At 28.1% G+C, this 20,606-nt stretch overlaps 3 protein-coding genes across 11 annotated transcripts in view; 2 read left to right on the forward strand and 1 right to left on the reverse strand.

Moving 5' to 3' along the window:
• LOC130442948 (transcriptional activator Myb) overlaps positions 1-5,633 on the forward strand; it is a 97,059-nt gene extending 91,426 nt beyond the window's left edge. For 4 of the 9 annotated variants that reach the window (XM_056777364.1, XM_056777366.1, XM_056777362.1 and 1 more), the window contains one exon: positions 3,440-5,633. In XM_056777364.1, coding sequence (XP_056633342.1) covers positions 3,440-3,559 — 120 coding nt within the window. In that variant the 3' untranslated portion in view covers positions 3,560-5,633. Of the gene's footprint in view, positions 1-1,151; positions 1,362-1,561 lie in introns of those variants that run through there. The other 5 variants (XM_056777360.1, XM_056777359.1, XM_056777357.1 and 2 more) reach the window with 3 other exon arrangements.
• LOC130442950 (nucleolar protein 9) lies at positions 5,480-11,331 on the reverse strand. The gene has a single exon (XM_056777367.1). It carries the CDS (start codon positions 11,160-11,162, stop codon positions 9,411-9,413), a length of 1,752 nt encoding a protein of 583 aa, XP_056633345.1. The 5' UTR covers positions 11,163-11,331; the 3' UTR covers positions 5,480-9,410.
• On the forward strand, positions 11,314-15,688 carry LOC130442951 (death-associated protein 1). The gene is made up of 2 exons (XM_056777368.1): positions 11,314-11,588; positions 13,370-15,688. Exons 1-2 carry the CDS (start codon positions 11,537-11,539, stop codon positions 13,609-13,611), a joined length of 294 nt encoding a protein of 97 aa, XP_056633346.1. The 5' UTR covers positions 11,314-11,536; the 3' UTR covers positions 13,612-15,688.
• Positions 15,689-20,606: the final 4,918 nt, after the last annotated feature.

Consider the following 20,606-nt stretch of genomic DNA (forward strand, 5'->3'; position numbering starts at 1 on the left):
ATTTATTATTTTATGAAAAACATTCTATTGCTCAGAGATCTTAATTCAATTTAGGTGTAAGATTATTTTAATTTAAAACCAAATCATCTAAGCAACAAGTCTCTAAATATTAACAAGTATTAAGGTCATTTCCCTAATTAAAGTGAGTGATAGCGATTATAAAGTAATCGTGTTCACACGTTTATAGTATGATTCTTGCCCTATCTTATTCTTGTTTACTGATTTTTATCTTTCAGGAGGAAGTAAAATAGTTGAAATAAATTAGACTATATGCTCATTTATTAGAACAGTTATGTGAATATGATACTTGCTAGCTCCTGAAGGTAAAATATAATGTAACATACATTGGATAGTGAAGGGAGTATAAAATAGAAAAGACCAAAGATGAAGTTGTTAGTAGTACAAGTTTATAAATTCCAACGATTGTATAACAATATAATTTGATTTTTACGTTGGAAATTATTATTTTTTTGTTTTATACTGTTATTTGCTCTTATATTGGATCAGTAGATTTCAAATAGTCATTATATACTAGTTGGCAAAGCCCTTATTATTTACTAATATCGAGTCAAAAAATATATTTGAACATATTTGAATCTCAGATTCGTAAAGTTAGCTTATAAGTTTATTTATTTTATTACATAGCTGTTGAAGTTTTTCTAGAGCAGTAGAATGTTGAAGTATTATTTTCTAAAAGCCAAATATTAGTAGGCTACCTTTGTTATTTTTTCTTTTTTTTTTTAATTGTAGGATATAGCACTTTTATTTCTTAGTAACTTGTAGTTCTTTTTTTGTTGCACAAGAATTTCTATTTTAAATGTGTTCTTGCACTAGATTTTAAGTTACCACAATGAAAATGCTTTTCAATTATTGAAGTAAAAGAAAACATTTCATTTTGTCTTTGGTTTCAATAATGTTTAAAAATTTGGAACAATTAATCAATAACATTTAAGTACTTAGTTTTGTAATGAAAAAACAAAATTGGAAACATCTTTTTTATTGTGACACAGATACTAAAAACAATGAATAATAAATTTTATTAGGTTTATGCTCTAAATTTTTAAAATATAGACTGAATTCATGTAAAATAATATCCAGTATTCCAAACTCTGTAATTATACACTGAAATGTTTTCCGTTTACTTATATTAGGTTTTTTCACTTTCGTGAGGCTTGGGTAGTAGTTATCAATGGTATGTGTGTGTGGTGGTATATTGTAGCATAATGTCCTTGTCCTGGCAGCGCCCGCTTCCCGTCAGTGTTCCGACAACAACCCGAGGAGCTTCCTCTGGTTCAACTGTTCAGCGTAGTACTGCTGCCAAAAGGATCACCTTTGAAGAACCAGGTCCTGTTGCTCCAAAGGTGAGCTTTAAGATTTCTCTAACTAAGAAGTCGAAACAACCAAATTTTTAGTTATGAGTTATTTTTGTTCATTTCGATAATATCCGTCTCTTATGAGAGAGCAAAAAGTTGTATCTGTTTTAAACGACCTTCGTGCTACAAATATCAAAGAATATATTTTTCCAACTAATTTACGATTTATTAATAAAATTATCTTCCAGTTTATTGGCAATGGTATTAAATGTAAATCCAGGACTGGTGGTAATGTACACATTTTTCTTCTCAATAAATGTATCGCTTTTTGTAAATTTAGATTGATCATAATATATATTTGGTTTAACCACCGAATTTTATACAGATATATATATGTGGTGTGTGTTTACTAACAAACATTTAACAATATTCAAGTATCTAATAATTTCAATCGTTTTATTTTTTGAGTGGTGGTATACAAAAAGCAGGAAAATATATCTCTATCATTTGATTTAGTTTCTTGATCCAGTACTATCTTCTTTTGCCAAGATTACAATCTTTATGAGTCCACAAACCATCACGAACATTTGTGGTTAATTCACATGATTTTATCTATCTACTTTATAGAAACCTTGTATTACAAAGAATTGTAGAATCGTAGAAATACAATACTATGAATTCACTTGTTTCCAAAATTGGAAAAAAAAAACTTGCTGATTTATCATTATGAGATGATGATCCCAATGAACTATAACCGATTGGACTTACTTTAATAGCCATTATGATGTACATACTATTTAACCAATTATTCATAAAACAATTAACATTTTTTATTGAGAAATTTATTTCGATTTGTACCATTTTCCTTTGGATTTTTGGTCTAAACATTCGAAAGTTTGAAGGGACTAAGATTATTTATTCTTAAATTACCTAAATTTAGGTAGTTCACAACAATGTTATAAACTTTGACCGAATTGGCATTATCTTAACTAGTAATTTTACATCAAACACAAAATCTGACAAATTTGACTTTCATTAATGGCTGGTTTCCCGGGAGAATATTTGCCCGTCTCAGCCCCTGTAGATTATCCCAATAATTGGTTATACTCCTAACTATCTTCCCTTCCAATGTTGTTCTGTAGTTGATACCACAAAAGGGTTCAGATCTTATAAGGATTTATCAGCCCCTACTTTAGCAAGTCTGTCATTTATTTCGTTTTCCTCCACTTATATTTATAATCAAAGCAAATTGATTTCAAAGTATTTGACAAATTTTTAATAAATTACAATAATAATAGAAATGTTACTATTTATCAATAATGCGGAAATAAAACAAAAATATATTTCTCAATAAAAAGTGGCTAATTAAAATATTACACATAAAATATTGAGAGCATTATTCAGTTTTATTTAAAGCCATCGGCAAACCTGTAGAATGTTTCAAATTTTTATAAGAATATGGAAAAAATGCACCACGTACAAATAACTCAACCACAGCACAATGACTATGGGTTAGTAACAAGAGTCACAAATGCATTACCAATATAAAATTAATTACTTCATTACTAGTGGTGTTGTGGGTTGAGGACTCAAAATAAAATTGTCCAAAAGTTTTTCAATTTGCAACGTTTCAATCCTTTATTTGATCTTTATTAAGGCTTGTACATCCGAATTACCTCAGTACCATATATATTGTCGATACCCAGGTGAAGATGTCATTCTTATACTAAATTACAAATGGTGTTGTAGGTTGAGAACTCGAAATAAAACCGTATAAATCTATCGATAAAACAAATGGCACAGAGATAACTCGAATGTTGAAGTCTTGATAAAAATCAAATAAAAGATCGAAACATTGGCATTAAAAAAACCTTTAGAAAGTTTTATTTCGAGTCCTCAAGAAGGACAATGACATTATTTTCTTTTCATATTTCTCAACTGGATTGCTATTTATGTTAACAGACCTACTTATGGTTCTAACAAACTAAAAAATTCACATTGAATAATCTGCGTGAAACGTATGAGGTTTGCGTGAAATCTACCTATTTCCCATAACATACTAGGAATATTTCATTGATTATACCAAATTTAAAAAATTCTCTAATGATCATTATATTTTTTTCCAGCTCGATTATCTTTGGGTGATGGTTGCTTGTGGACGAACTCAAGATCAACTAGATCTTACAGAACAGGCACACAAGTTTCTTAAAACATCGGGTTTGAAACCACGTTCATTGAACTTTTGATATTCGTGAATAATGTATATAAACTACATTCGTTGTTAGAATGTGGACCGTTTACAAAGAATTGTAGTGCAAATAGTTTGTTTTTTACTTATATAGATTTTGTTATTTGTAAGTTTTATTTTATAATTTGACTTCAGTCAAACTATGCACAGTATGTAATTATAGTAGTATTTATATAAAGTATTCTATTTGAACAATCTCGCCAATGCCTACCAAATAATTTATTTATAATATTGGTTTTAAAATTTAATAGTTTGTTAAAAATAGTTCAACTTGCATCACCACGCCATTATTTCCAATATCTTACTTATATTGATTGGATATTTTATATTGAATTATATTTCAAAATGTATGTCAACCCTTGTAATAATCTCGCGATGATTTGGCTCTAATGTTGGCCTGATTGTCCAAAAATAACCATAATTTTACTTTTAAATTATGTAATTGGTACAGTTACGTTTTTAAAATAACTGAAATTTTTTCTATCTACATTTCACTTTTATGGATTTAAAAGAATTTGTTGTTATTTATACAAAAATGAAGATATTAGCACACTTGTCAAAGGTTTTTTTCAATTATTCTAAAGCAACCGTTATTGACAATAACATATCATTAAAAACAGACATGCAAAATTCTACTCAATTCTTAACAACTCAACAACACTTAGAGAATATTTATTTTTGGAGGCAGACACATAAATTTAAGTGCATAAGGTGTATAACACATTATTTAAATGTTTTTAATATTAACCGTATATACCACATGAACTTATAACTCACCTGAGCCAAGGGAAATAAAATACCAGAAATCTTCTATCTTCGTTTAAGTACAGTCCTCATCATGACTATATATTTGTGTTACCAATAATTAAAAGATTTATCTATCTGATACATATTTATATTAATCTGTGTTTGCAACATATACACCTATGTGTTGTAATGTTCAAATTTTTTTTACAACACACCTGGTATGTGATATTAATTTATTTATTATCATAATTACATTTTATTTGCACTAACCTAATTAGTTGTGTGGAACAAGTTTCATTATATTACAAGGTGTCAGGCAACATACTATAATATTTCAGCTTATGGCGCAAATATAAATGCAGGAAAAAAAACAAACCAAAGACAGTCCTCCAACATATTCCTATGATATTTTGGTAAAGTGTAATGGAAATCCAGTGGAATTTTTCAGTTTATCATAATTTGTCGTTACACTATATTTAAACATACTTTGATAAATTGTAATTAAGTTGGTTAGATTTTCATTTATATATTTATGTTCTGTAATTTTTTTCCCAGTACTACATTTTCTCATTCTGTTAATTGGTAAATTTTTGTATCATAGTAGTAGATGAATTGATAGTTTTCTTTTTGTGCACCTTTATCTCATAACAATTTTGTTTATGATCTCTAACGCTATAATTCCTACTCATTTTATACTTTAACGTTGACTGTTATCTAACTTTCCTACTACATTGTAGAGGTAACAAATTGTTCTTCTGTTGGTCTGCAAGTATCTTCTTATAATTTATATAATTTGATTGTAATTTTTTTCAATTTAAAGATGGTGCAAAAAATATATTATCTATGAATTTTTTTGTATAATACCAAGTTTTATATTATAAATAAACAATATTTTGTTCGTTCAATATTGGTGATGTAAATTGTTATTTTTTTTACCACAAACATTTTAATATAAATGTATGTTACTGTATAAGAATGTTCATAATCCTACTTTTGTGTTTGTTAGAATTTGTACAAGTTTAGTATTTGTTTAGTATTTTAACAAAAATTGATTGGTAAATTAATATAAATTTGTATTATTTGATGTAAAAAATATTTAAATACAATTAACAGGCTTTTGAAGCTTTAAAAGCTTAATTGATTATAAGAGATATTTTGGAGACATAATTTTAAATCACTTTTAAGTTATAATTTATTTAATATTTCACATCCCATATATATTGTATTATATAATTCCTAAAATTTCCATGATGTGAAAATAAAATTTTTACATTTATTTATTTGATTATCACTGTATATTGTAATAAAACTTGCTATCTTTACAATTTTTCATTTCTTTACCTATTCTTTATTTGTTTTTACTTTTATTAAGTTGATTGATTATAGTAAAATCCTACCTATATTTATATATCAATAATTTTAAATTAAACGCCTAGAAAGTTTGATTCAATTTTTCCTAGAATATTTAGTAAAATTCTTAGAATGCTGAAAATTTCTTCTTATATTAAAATACAATTTTAATAATATACATACATACAAAAAATTTAATATGGTGGTAAGATGCTGAACACAAATTCGGATTGATAAAATTGTTTATATATTTTTCCTCTTTAGATAAAGAAAAAAGAGATTACCTAAATACAAATTAACAAAAAATATTATTTAAAATACCCTAAAAATGAAATAATCATGTCACAATTGAAATAGATGCTCATAACAAAGTTGAAAGTATGTTGTAGGAGTAGGTAGAAGAAAAGTTCTTCATATAGGAATTATTTCAAATAATTAACTGAAACATCTGCAATTGAAGTACCAGAAAGTGAAAGCATTTGATGGTATTACTATGATTAATTACTCTATTTTTCATCTAATTATTAGAAAATAATAGTTCCTATATGGGTAGTTTTATGTTAAAAGGTAACTTGTGCGGCAATTAGTTTAAAATAGAAATTCTATTTTATATGTTGTTTTTTTTGCAATGAAACACATAACCTAAATGTACTTTATTAAATAACGTCACGATTAAATGTCTAATTAAAGTATATTTTTCTAAAATTCCTTAAGTTTAAAAAAGTCTCTACCCTGGCCTATCCCTCTGTCAGTTTCAGTTTAGTTTGAAAACGATACATACTGTATTTGTATCAGTTATTAAACTAAAGTATGTTAAACACAAATTTCAATAAATACACTTAAGTATTGTTGAGGAAAAATAGAACAACATTTATTTCTTTGTAATATATTTTAAACTTAACTTTTGTTTCACTGTTTCTGGGTATCTACTCTGGAAAATTTCATTCCGCTAGTACAAATACAAATATAAAACGGTCATATTCCAAACAGCGCTCAAAGTCATCTATCGACGTGAAGTTAGTAATGTAAAACACGTGAACCGTTTAGAGCGTTGTCAATTGTTAGCTGTTACGATGTTTTGATTGGAAGTAGTGATTTCGCGAGATCATTGTGTCTCTCCAATGGTAAGTCATTAAAGTTATATTCTTCATTTAATTTATTTGCATTTACTGGTCTGATTTAATAATGATGCAATAGTTAAAATGTAATACATAATTTAACGAAAAATTTGTCATGTTAATTAAAATAATACAATTTATTATGAAAACGTATCTTCCCTGGCAAGTTAACTGTCAGGGGAAAAATCTGTTGACCAGGGGAAATAATTTTAGTGCAAATAAACTTAGATATAGTATATTTTTATCAAAAAACAGTTTTAAATAATTTTGATAAATTCTTAAAAGTGAAAAATAAAGGAGGCTTCTCAGTTCATATTGTCATTATATTATTGTCTAATATAACAGATCATGGCACCACGAAAAAAGTTTACACGTGAAGAAAGATTACAGAATAAACGTGAAGCAGAGAGACTACGATATAAAAAGATTAAAAATGATCCTGAAAGATATGAATTGCATAAAGAAAAGGCAAACTATTTAAAAAAGAAGGAGAAAGGAATTATAAAGACTGTCGACCAAATGACTCCTAGAGAGCAATGTAAGACACAAAAGATATGCTGTCAAACTTAAATCAAACCGAGCCAGAAGACAAAGATATATAATTAATAAGAAAAAAGATGAGACTATAAATAAACTTGAGACTAAATTAGCATGTTATAAAAAAAGGCTACAAAGATCACGAAAATCTGAATAAATGACACCTAACAGCAAAGTAGATCAAGTTTTAAATTCTCCAAGTGCCATGATACATATGGATGGCATCTCTGGGAGATTGCTATTCAGAAAAACTATCCTAACATCAATGTTTTCATTATTGATGATGAAAATATCCTTGAGAAAGATGCTTTAATTGCTAGTGTCCATCAAGTGTTATGGAACATTGAAGATCCAAAAAAATTGAAAATGAAGTCTTCAAGCTGTTTTTGCAATGAAAATTGTGATCAGTTCAAAATTGGTATTCAAAATATACTCCTTTAATAGAAAAGTTCGTCTTCGAGTCGAGGATGTTTACGGACCAGATTCGGAGAACGAGAATCCATTTGACAGTGAACAAGTCATTACACCAAAAGGTCGCAAGCACCATATAGGGGATGAAGAGAAACTATCGACATCCAAAAAAACTACTCTCTAAGAAAACAGAGTATCGTTACAAGGCCATGTGTATGGGTTTAGAAAATGATAAATACAGATAGTTTATGTAAAATAGGGGACAAGAGTGGAGAATTATTTAAGGTCGAAGAAAACGATATTTCATTTATCTCAGATCAGATTAATCAGCCTTACCTATGCCAAACCTTTTTTTGAAAGGGCAGTGGATGTTCTACTGTTTCAAAGAATCTGTGAACGTGTTGGAGAAAGCTTAAGTATTTATTTTTTGTTACTATAGGCAAGAGAGTGCCTTTAATTTGTATTTCTCAATATATGTTATGATTAAAACATGTTTATTTATATTTAGTGAAATGTAGCATAGGGACAGGTAATATGAAAATTATGCTAGTTATTACAAGTCCGATTATTTGTATTACTTAAAAGACGCTAGTCTATATAATAAGTATTAATAAAAGGATATTTTATTATTTGTTGTAGGTACAATGCATCTTAATTTCATATATTATTGTGTTATGGCACTTAAGATACTTTTGTTTTGCATTTCAGAAAAGGTTGACATAATATAGTTTATGAATGTTTAATATGATTGGTAAAAGTGATAGTCTGATTCTATTTTAAATACAATGTTTAATAAAAGTTGATTTTTTTAATTTTGTTATATTTATTTTCCCCCTGGCCCAAAAAATATCTCCCTATAACTATATCAATATTATTAAAGTAAATTTACATATAATGTAAGATGTAATAAAATATATAGTGAATACATTTTTTATCAGAAGTATGCTTATATCCATATCAATATATATGGAGATAAACATTTGTCTATCGCAAAACATAGAACTTTAAAAATGCTGCTAAAAGTCTATCCACTACCTCTGCCTTAACCGCCAGATTTAGCACTCTGCAAGTTTTGGCTTTATCCGAAAATAAATAAAAAATGTGTCCAAAGAGAAACATCTAAAAGCATTTCTGACATTGAGAAGGCCACAACACAGCAGATGAAAGCCATTCAGAAATGCTCCCAGTTATCGATGTAATATTAGAATTGCAATGTATTGCTAGTTAAGTGTTATATTTTAAATTTTATTGGTGCATATGTTAATGGATTCATTTTCATAACAATGAAGTCTTTGTGTTTCAGTTACATGATAAAACAAGTATATTATCAAATGTGAAATATAAATAAAGCATAAAGTTGGGCATATCTAGTGAAAGTGAATTAATATTAACCTCGCCACATATTGCAGAAACTGTGAATATAAAGAAACTTAAAATAAGCAATTTTGAGATGAACATTAAAAGGTCAACAAATGGAATATATTTAAATGTCCTATTTATCTAGTCACAAAAAACTAGATCATACCTTTAAAACAAGGGAAATTAAATTAATACTATTCTAGAATTGTGCCTGAATAAGCTACCTGCCCTTAACTTGTTGCTGTAGGAAAAACTTGAAATAAAATATTTTTACTTAAATTTATATAATTCAGCAAAACAAATAAAACCCATTGACAATATACAAAACTAGTTCAATACTTTGGCTAGTAATTGTTCTTTCTTATTTTCTTTTGATTTATTCAAAGAATTCTTCCATTCTTCTTTATTTCTCTTATAAAGCAGGTAATTAATTTTATTGGAAATGATTTTCCCAAATTCTGAATTTACCCAACTTGCATCTTTGTGTGATAATTCTTCAATAATTTGTAACTTGCATTTTAAATTTGCAACATTCCATAATGCTTCAAAACTCCTAGAGCCAAATTTACTAGAAGCAAGATCTTTGTATACACCCATCATTTTTCTCACTAATTTTTCTCTGCTCTTTTCTCCAACGAAATCTCCTCTTACATAAGAATCAACAACATGACTACCCATAGTATTGGAAAATAGATTTAACAACGCATTTTGATCTAAATTTAATAATGCATTCACTATTTTAATGGGTTTATTATAGTCTAATAACTTTTGTAGAATTAAAGTACCATGCAAATTTAATTTCTCTTTTTGTAAATTTTCAATTGCTTTTTTAAGATTATTTTCATATGTAGTAAATCTGCATAAACATAATATGAGGCTATTTTGCCTTTCTTCAGGTTCAAAACAATCTAATGCTCTCATCAATTGCTGTACAAAACTTCCTTGCCTGGTCCTAAATTTTTTACATGCTTCAGATAATGATAATAAAATTCCTGAATGACCTACTTCAATAATAGCTGGAAAATTATCTACCAATTCATCATAAATTCCTTCAAAGTGTTCTTTTTCCTGACAATGTTGTATCAGTTTCTGAACGGCAAAATTTGTCATTTTTATGGTTGACAACTTAACTAAACTTCCAGAAAAGCAGGAATTATACAGCTGCATAAATAATTTGGAATTTACCAGCTGAAGACAAGTTTCTAATAGCATTACAACTGATTGAGATCCAAAAGCTGAAGGTAAATGTTTGGGTTTGTCCTTCTCTTGGCTGTTCTTATTGAAAATTTCTTCTAGTAATTTTTTCGAATAAGATTTTAACAATTTTGGATCCGTATTTTTTAAACATTTCATTAGAACTTGTAAGAAACCAGAAGTCAAGTCAGACATACATAACTGTTCAAATTGGGGCCAACTTATAATTCTCTCACCATATTCTTTAACAATGTCTGAAAATTCATTTGGAATTACAATATCTTGTTTATCAGTGTTACTATTATCAGTTGGTAATTGTATTAAATTAATAAGGCAGCTTCTAATAACGTGATTTCCATAAGTGTCCCACATATAATCCTCTAAATTATTCAACAAAAACTTACTAACTTTTATGGCAAAATTTTGGTAAACAAGCCTCATTTCCTGTGGTGTATTTTCTATAAAAGTTCTTTTACAACTTTCAGACACAAGACATTCTAACACATGGCTCGCAAATCTATCACTTATCAATGGTCTTATATCTTCGCTAAATACATCTAGAAACTGTTTCACAATATCATTATCTGCATATGGTAATAACAGTTCTATAACTCTGCAACCAACTTGATTGCAACAACAATTAATTTCTTGATCTTTAGTTTGTTCAAAAACATTATTTGCAAAAACTTTTTTATCCTCTTCTGAATCAAATCCATCTTTGAATGTTTCCAAAATTTTCACAAAATAGTTATATGTATCTGAATCCAATTGGGAACCTCTTCCAAAATGTCCTTTTTTGGCGTATTTTCTAGCATTCTTTAAAAATGACTTTTTCCTTTTTCTATTATTTCTTTTGTTTATAATCTTATTAGAACTTTCTTCCATTTTCAAATTCAAAAAGATTTGCAGTATCTAAATTAACATTATCCACTGATTTTACAAAAGTAAAATACCTTTAACAATAAAAAACAAAAACGTGTTGATTAAAACCATTTGTAGGTTAAATTTCTTTATAATTCTTCTTTTTCTAAAAGACGATGTTATAGCCAGAGGCTCTACGATAACAGAGCAATCTACGGCTTAGATTTCAACTTAACAACATATTTCAAGGTTATGGTAAAAACTGCGTACGTGTTATTGTTTGTGTTTAAATTAGCTAATTCAACACTCAATCGTACATTTCATATTGCACATTGAACTTTTTATATCGACATAAGTTTAAACATCTGGTAGACTTTTTTTATTATTTATATTCAAAAATGTCCAGCCCCAAGCAAGAATCCGTTCTCAAAGCAGGTCACCCCCCTGCAGGTAAAATTTGATGTTTATTTATTTTGCATTTAAAACGTGTATAACTTAAATTCTCTAAAACTTTATATTGGGTTTTGGTTAGGTTAGTAAAGTTAATTTGGTACAGATTTAGGTTAATGACAATATGTTTAAGTGAGTTATGAACATTTTTTGCTACCGGCAAAATTGTTTTCCATTTAATTGTTGCTTATTTTCTTTTAAATAAATATTTTTTCAGTATAACCTGTGGATAAACTAAATTTTCGTCTTTTGTACTTTCTTTTCATTCAAGTATTTCCAACTCAAAGCAGATCACCGCTGCTTCTCAAATATGTTGTTTATTTAGTTTAGTTTCTAAAATTTTTTTACCAGTTCTTTCTAATGCAGACTTTTGTACTTTTTCTTGATATCACCTTTTAGAAAAAATAGGTAATGGCTGAATTAAAATCCACACCTATATGAATAATCTAAGCTTTTCTTTCCATATTAACCTACTAAATTTTAAAATGCATTTTATATAAGAACTAAACACAATTTTTTGTCACTTACCTACCTAAAAACTATTCAATTTTTTTCCGAATTTGTATATTTTACAGAGCATAATTTATATTCCCAACAAATTCAATGTAGAAACTTATTTGATCATAATGTATGTATGTGGATATTGGGATATCATATACACTGCGATACACAGGATCTATTTTGTCCTAATTTCTTGCTGTGATACTGGGGAACCCAGTATTTACACCTGATCTGTTATCCCACTCCTTTCAAAAAGTCCAGAAAGTGGGATAGCTGTAGCTGCCAGAGATCTTCGTCTTCTATTTCATATGCTCCCAAGTGTAGTGCTCTGAAGTTCCTTAGTGTTTCACACTTCGAGAGAAGGGTAACTGTATTTTTCATGCATAGCTTTTTAATTTTTCTAGGCAATCCCAAACGAGTTTGAACTTTATGATATTGCAGCTTTAACTCTAATAGCTGCTTGGCTATCGAACAGGAAAATGATCTCCTGTTTGTGATAGCTTCTCTCTAGATTGAAATGGATACATTTTTCAATTGCATAAATTTCCATACAAAAAATGCTTGGTGTGTTGCCCAGGCTTTCAGAGTGTTTGGTCCACATACTTTTACTTCTACAGCTTAGTATTGAAGTAATTTTTTTCTGAAATTTAATCTTGTTCAATGCACTATCCTGAGGTATGTCCCAGGTTTGATCATTATTTAGGGATAGTTTTTCTTTGATGATTATGTCTTTGAACATTCGAAGTGATGTTTTATCTGCCACACTTTCTAGTATTATGTGGAGAGGTCAGCTGTTAGGAATTATTTCATGGCCATGGTTGCTCATAGCAAGCCAGTCTTTGTACCTTAGAGAGATTGTTCTTCGTTGTATTCATAGTAGTTCTAGTAGAAGTTTTGGTATGCCATTATGGCTTTTGTGGCTTTAGTGATTATCTCCTTTTCGTATTTGTTCCAGAGAAATTTACTATCTTGCGTGAGTCCCAGATATTTCCCCTCTGTTTTCCACTCAATGACTTGCCCGTCTAGCTTGATGGGCTTGAGGCTGAATTTTTTCTTCCTAGTGAAGGAAATTAAGTAGGTCCTATTCCCGTTGAAGCTTTGCCCCACAAATAGACATCATCTTTTTGTATAGTTGAGTCCTCTTTGAACTATGTCCCATTGATTGTCCACAATTGAAGAGATGTGTTTGGAAAATATAGTCTTATTATATTATAATATATTAAATTACAAATTGAAGCTACAATATTATTTATATGTATTACTTATAATTCTAATTTCAGTGAAGGCAGGTGGGATGAGAATAACCCAGCACAAGACAAGAAAAGATTCTGGTGGATTAACTGAAGATGTGACTGGAATTACAGTAACTGGTAGTCCCCCAAAAACAACTACTGTTTCTGGAGCAGTTGTCAAAGGGCATGCTGATTTTCCAGCAGAAGCTGTTCAAAGTTTTCATAAAGAAAAACCTCCAGTAAATCATCCCACCAAACCATTAACTCATATCCAACAACCCAGAAAATAAATTCGTGGGTACCAATTCCTTTAAGATGTAAAATAAGGTTTTAACATGAGTTTTCACAATGACACTTTTAATACATCTTTTAAATAGCATTTAAGTAATGTGAATGTTTCATATTATATCAATTAAATAGATGAGATTAGATTACTCTTGTTACTGTTTTATAATTTAAAAGCTCTTTATGAAACCAGTCTACTTGGTTTAGTCCATGTTACTAACTTGAATTTTTATATATTTTGTTTGAAATACATTTTTCCCCAAAAAACTAAAAAGTGATTGTGAAATTCATGTTTCAACATTATTTCCTTTTATAATTTTTAGTCTTTCGTTTAAGCAGCAAGCACATTTCAAAATAAACCCAATAACATACCAATATTAAAGTAAGGCTGCTTTTCAAACGTATTACTCTTTTTTGAACTGATTTTTATTAATACCAATATATTTTGAAAATTTTTGAGTGTTTATGTTCATTGCACTTATAAACTATTGAATAATAATTGTTTGATGTACATATGATGTGATACATATTTTCAATTTTTTGAACAACATATAGAATCTATATCAGTCTTTCTAACAGTTAAGTTTCTTTTTAACTCAAATGTAATATATAAAATGAAACTTTTTGAATGAAACCATTTTTTATCAATTTCATTATAAAGGAAACTCAATGCAGTTCTGTGATTCTAAATCAAGACAAACTTTATAAATAGTGCGATTTACTGTTAGCTAATTATTTTGGATGCAACTTATTTTATTGAAAATTATACAATTTTGCCGATATTGTCAGTATCAGAATCAGAATATTTTGAGGAATAGAAAAACTGATTTGTCAAGAGAAATAATTGAATTCAATTAGTATATGATATTTTTCTTGAGCTGTAATACAAAATGGCCATTTCCTGACACTTTTTTATTGAACAATTTGAGACATTTTTTACTAGAATTTTGTTTTCATATCAATAACCATGTAAATGGATATAATAAGTAATTTTTAGAATTAACCTCATTCAATATTGCAGAAATTGTTAATGTGGTATGCTTAAACTCAATACTGGAAATCAATGTTACTATTTTATGCATGTTTTTTAATATACCTACCAAATATTAGGATATAAACTGATTCGATTTGATTTCTTTTTATTATTGTTAGGAATCAACAGTACTAAACAAAATTCTATAATTCAGTTGTAGTCCATAAATGTATGAATATACCTAATTTAATGAAATTTTTTATGTTACTCAAAAATTTTTATTTTTTTAATAATCCTGATATTAATTAGCAACAGCCCTAGAAAAAGTTGAGTATATAATTCTAGGAAATAACACACTATTTTAATTATATTAGCGGTTATATTGGTACAATTATCGAATAAATTTTTAATTTTTTTTTGATATCAGATTTCTTCTTAAAAAATAGAATACTGTGCCCATAGTATTCAGGCTTTCCTCTTTTCCTAATTATTAGCTAACACATTTACGGAATTTTAATAAGGGTATTTTCTCTAGCTATTCTAGCTAGCTCTAGAAATTTCCGATATTTAATTAAAGCATAGCACCTTGGCAATTTCTGCTATATTCGGCATACTACTTTCACTAGATGTATAATTTTAAGTTTTATTTTATCACAATTTGACTTCTAGGTTCCTCATAGTTCACCTAAATGAATATTTGATATCTGACATTTCATTACATTTGTTTTATTATAATTTTAATACATCATTGTATGCCCAATACGAATATAACATTCTAATTCCAATTGTTTCACCAAAAATGGTTAGAATATGGTATTTTTATACTAAAGCTGTAAAAAAAATTAAGTTTGATTACTTCGAGCATTTCACTTAATAATAACTTGTGCACAAATATAAAATATAAAACTTGATTTTACATTTTCAAAAAATGTAATGATTCAGTGGATGTTGAAATGTTGTTATATATTTTTATTGCTTTTATAATACTAATGTAGATGTTTTTTTTCAAATTTTTTATAAGGTTTGGGTTTTATAATTGATAATTTTCTTTTTATGTATGAAAGAAATTTTATTTTCTGTCAAAATAAAGGTGATTTTAATACATTTAATTTAGTGCTTTATTCCAATTAATTGTCTTTTTTTCCAATATTTCCTTTCTTGTTAACGAGGATAAATGTGCTGCAGCTACATAATCCCTATAATAAAATATCTAGTTAAAAGTAAATTAGGAAAAAAAATGATATTTTAGTGTTGTTTGAACATATTCGGAATATACGTGGTTAGACTTTCTAAATAAAATCAATGGTACAATTCTGGTCATCATATAGTGAAAATCTTATTTTTACAAGAAGAGATAAGAGACGCCCCCTGCGCACTGAATAGTAAACAACGTGTCCATATCCGCATTACAATATTTCATTTTCAGAATCAGTGAATCATTTAAAAGTATAGATAAATAACAGCATTACAATAAAACGAATAAGGAATATTTGATGAAATTTTTAAAAATCAAACCTAATAGGTTAACTCCAATATGCGAAATGATCTACAGTATGTTCGCATCAAACAAAATCCTCAATGTATTTTAGCGGAATTCAAAAGGAAACATAGTTTGTAGGTATGTTCATTATTAGGAACACTGGAAAGGTATTGAAAAAAACATGGTTTTAGATATAAAAGGCAAAAGTAGTCGTTTGATAAAGTAGATAACGAATATATAACAAAAATTCGGGAGTATCGTAATGAAAGAAGATAAATCTATTACTTGGATAAAAAATTTTAAAATTTTTTGACCGACAATATACAATATATATATATATATATATATATATATATATATATATATATATATATTATATCTTCGTTAAAAAAAACTGGTACTAGCAAGTGACCAAGAATGTTTTAAGATTACCTTCGTACTACTGTGTTTTAAATCCAATCGAATTAATATGGTCCCAACTAAGAAGACAAGAACTAATAACACTTCACCCAAAAATTCCTCCACCGTTGTGAAATTGATAATGAAAAAATTTTTCAAATATTAGTATCGAGAATTGGAAAATGGTAATTGCAGTATTTCAATTCGTTTCGATATTTTTATATATTAATATCATTATTGCGAATAGACACGTTTCTTTATCATTATATTATATTTTAAACTGAACTATTATTTAATTTTGAAATTATATCTAAAGTGCCAAGCATCGTCGGAAATAAATTTTTAAGCATTACTTTTTTTAAATAACAAACGGTGCTAGCCGTCGATAAATTATAGTGAAACTTTTTTGTCAGGTGAAAGTTCGAAGTATACTTTGGTTAATTCAGGAGCTGAAATCCAATATATGTGAAATGTACCAGTTTTAAATAGACTTTAATTTGCTTTAGTATATGTAATATAAATGAAGACCACAGGGAAAAAACGTGGTAAGTCACAATTGTAGAATTTTCCAGGAAATTGTCATAGCTATGAAGATAAAAAGTTATTCCGCACTGTGATTATACTGCTATAAAATATTTACTCTATTGTATGTATATTATGTCAACGAAAACAAGAAACAACCAAAGATGGTCTTAACTACTTTTTCTGCCAATATTTTATAGATCTATGAGTAACTTTCATCAAAAACTAAATTACTTTTACCCCAACTTTTAAGTTACAAATAAAGCCTTGAGGCAAAAAATTTATCTTTGTATTTAATTTTATTGAAATTATCTTCGCTGTACAATTCTTAATGATGGGTTCCTTATCTTCGATTGTAAACCCATTATGGTTGTACAAAATGATAACATCTGAGAGCAATCACAAACATGGAAAGTAATTTTGTAAACATGTTCTGATATTGCACTAACCACGTAATAATTAAAAATCGCTTTTTAACACTACCGCCAATAATTTTATAACAAAAGCAATTTGCAGATATTTTGATAAACTTACTTGAATTCATCATAGTTTTTGGATTTTACTGCCGCTCTAATTTTTGCATCATTTCGTATCCAATACATTTTATCATTTTCAATCGATGATTGTAGTTCTCGATACAGATCTTGTTTATTTAACATGTTATCTGATTTGAGAAATTTTGACTCTCTTGGCGTTTAATCAATTACCTATGATGTATATGTAACTATGGCAATATAAGGTTTGCTCACGACCATAATGTTTTCATAAAATAAAGCAGCTCCAGGTCCGTTTTTCCTATAGTCTAACAAACAAAAAATGAAATAAGTTAGCTACATAAACTTCAAGCCATAGTAGCGAGTAGCGATGGAATATGAATTATTTATATAGCGTGTCATAAAGTAAAATAATTTAATTTCCAATATTTTGATTTCTGTTAACAAAAAATAATGTTGGTCAAAAGTTTTTCCAAATAATTCAGGCTATCTGTGTAAGTTATTTAGAAGTATACAAGGTGCAACGTTACCCCAAAATAGTTTATTAACATATTTTTATATAGTGTGTACTATTCCAAAAATATGTTGATATAATATTTTAGAATAACGGTGAACTACTATGAAAAGTGACGTATTTTTCATAGCTATCTTAATTTCAAAATCACATATTGATCACACTGTGAGAAATATTTTTTACGGCACTTTGCCCACACCTCATACATTTAGATGGAGAAATAAAATCGACGAAAACTTAATTGGCTATTGTCAGCTTTAAATAGTTGACACAACTGTCAGATTATAGAAGCTTTTTAAATTCTTAAGGTAGTTCTCTTTCGTGGTTTGGTAAAAATCGCAATTTCTATTCAATATTATTTTAGTAGGACATAATTATACCAATTTATAATAAATAATATGGATCTGACAGTAGCGACAATTTTGATAATACTCCGCCAGAGATATTGAAAAAGTCAGCAAAAGTAACTTTATATTTGTTGTCGGAAATTTCAAGAAAAAAATATGCATTAGCATTCGAGAAATTTATGGAATGGAGAAGAAATACAAAAATAAAATCTTTTTTCGAAACTGTACTTTTGGTATACTTTGCAGAGTTGTCGTCTACACTTTGGTCACAATATTCAATGTTGCAAAGTACTATCAGTATAAAAAATAACATTGATATATCCACGTATCAGAAATTACGTTCATTTTTGAAAAGAAAGTCCTACAATTACGTCCCCAAAAAATCAAACATATTTACAACAGATCAATTGCAGAGATTTTTAAACGAAGCTCCAGACAAGGAATATCTACTAATAAAAGAAAATTTATTTTGAGGAACTATTTTTAGAATTTAATTTTATTTTTTCCTTGAATTAAGATAGATGTTTCTAATTAGTGGATTTTTCAGTAGATGAAAAGAATCAAATAATCATTAAAAATTCTATTTCAAATTATGGTAGATAGATATTTGTACTTTTAACAAATATTTTTAAATCAATGGTCAATGGTGCAGTGGATGATAAGTATGTCCGCTTGGAACTCAGTAAATTTTAATATTTAGATAATTTAGACGATTTAAATTCAGCTTTACTTGTGAAATTAGATAACACGAAAACGTTCACTATAACGGGAGAATTTTACGAGATATTTTTGCCAGACAAACGTTCCTTTTTAAATTATGTACTAGGAAAATGAACTAGACAGGTAGTTGGCATTAACAAATTTGGTAATATGGCTAAGACAATTGCAACTTTTTTAAAATTAGAGAATCCTCAACTATACACAGATCACTGCTTCAAACGTTCTTCTAAGGATATATTATCCTTAAAACCATAGGAGGATGGCAATACAGTACCATGGGAGAAGGATATGTCGTCTATTAAAAATAAAATTAACGTTGCTAATAATTAAATATTATTTAATAGTTAAGAAGATACTTAAGTATTATTTTGGTTTTACTAATCATAAAAATAAACATTAAGTTACATTACGTTTATTCTTTTAATTTGTGCAGTTGTAGAAAAAGTATAGTGTGCAACAAGTGGGAAAAGCTCAACTTTTCTTATGAATGAGAAAAGTACAATATACTATTGTGTATTTAATGATATATTTTGAAAAATGAAAAGTGTTCTGTTATCTGATATACTGCTTTCGAGCTCCATCTTTATTTCGTTTACCATAATTTTTTTTTAGACGTCGCTATCTGAAAGTTGTTCGTTCTGTATCCATTTACATACCGAAAGTTGCGTTTTGAGTGTTTCATATAGTGAGTTCCGTACTGCAAAACACTTGCGGGACGCTCTGGAGTAGACAACTTTAACTTCCTTAAATGTGACTCTAACCACTTCAATGTTGAGAACATTACTTTTTGCAAATAATTAATAAATTAATATTCACATTGCAAATATCATTAAGTACATTATATTGTTCAATAAATAAAATGTTTATAATTCTCTATTATTTATTTTTTTTCCTAAGTGTAATTCAGAAAGTTTCGGATCTTGTATGTCGTCTAAAAACTGTTGTGTACGCAGCGGCTGAAATACTACTTTGTTGGACTCGGCCAACAAAGTAGCACTTTCAGTCCTTTGCATACAAATAACTATTGTCTCAAAAGTACATAAATTACCAGTTTGGTTTTTTACAAATCTAGGTACTCTAAACTTATAAATGAAGGAAAAATGTTTTTAAATTATTAACAACGTAAATCAGAAACTATTTTTCAATTCAATATATGTCTTGAAAAAATTGATAAACTTATTATAGGTTATAAATTTATGAAGAATAGTTCTGGTCGTTTTCGCACGTTGCAGCAACTAATCTTATTTGGTACTCTGCCTTTTATATATATCTTACAATCTATAAGGACAATTTAAACTTTAAACTTAAAATATACAATTTGATCGTTAATGATTAAAATAAGTTCGAACGAAAAATTATAGAATTAATCACTTCTTTGTGTCAGTTGGGCTCTTTGAGTTGTATCTTCATTTGCCAGACGCCTAATAACAGAAATGTTTAGGACAAACCAACTGTTATTGTCATGTGCGTTGCAGTTATTTTTCATGTGCATCTATTCTTAGCCACTGTGGTAGATAATTGAAAGATTCTCTACTTTTAAAAGAATTAGGA

This window comes from Diorhabda sublineata, chromosome 4 (assembly GCF_026230105.1).
Source record: "Diorhabda sublineata isolate icDioSubl1.1 chromosome 4, icDioSubl1.1, whole genome shotgun sequence".
Taxonomy (NCBI): Eukaryota; Metazoa; Arthropoda; class Insecta; order Coleoptera; family Chrysomelidae; genus Diorhabda; species Diorhabda sublineata.

What these genes read in the sequence shown, in the direction of transcription:
- LOC130442950 (XM_056777367.1), bottom strand. Translation starts at nt 11,162, where the DNA reads ATGGAAGAAAGTTCTAATAAGATTATAAACAAAAGAAATAATAGAAAA.
- LOC130442951 (XM_056777368.1), top strand. Translation starts at nt 11,537, where the DNA reads ATGTCCAGCCCCAAGCAAGAATCCGTTCTCAAAGCAGGTCACCCCCCT. An exon ending in AGCAGGTCACCCCCCTGCAG is followed by an intron (nt 11,589 to 13,369) that starts GTAAAATTTGAT and finishes TTCTAATTTCAG; the next exon opens with TGAAGGCAGGTGGGATGAGA.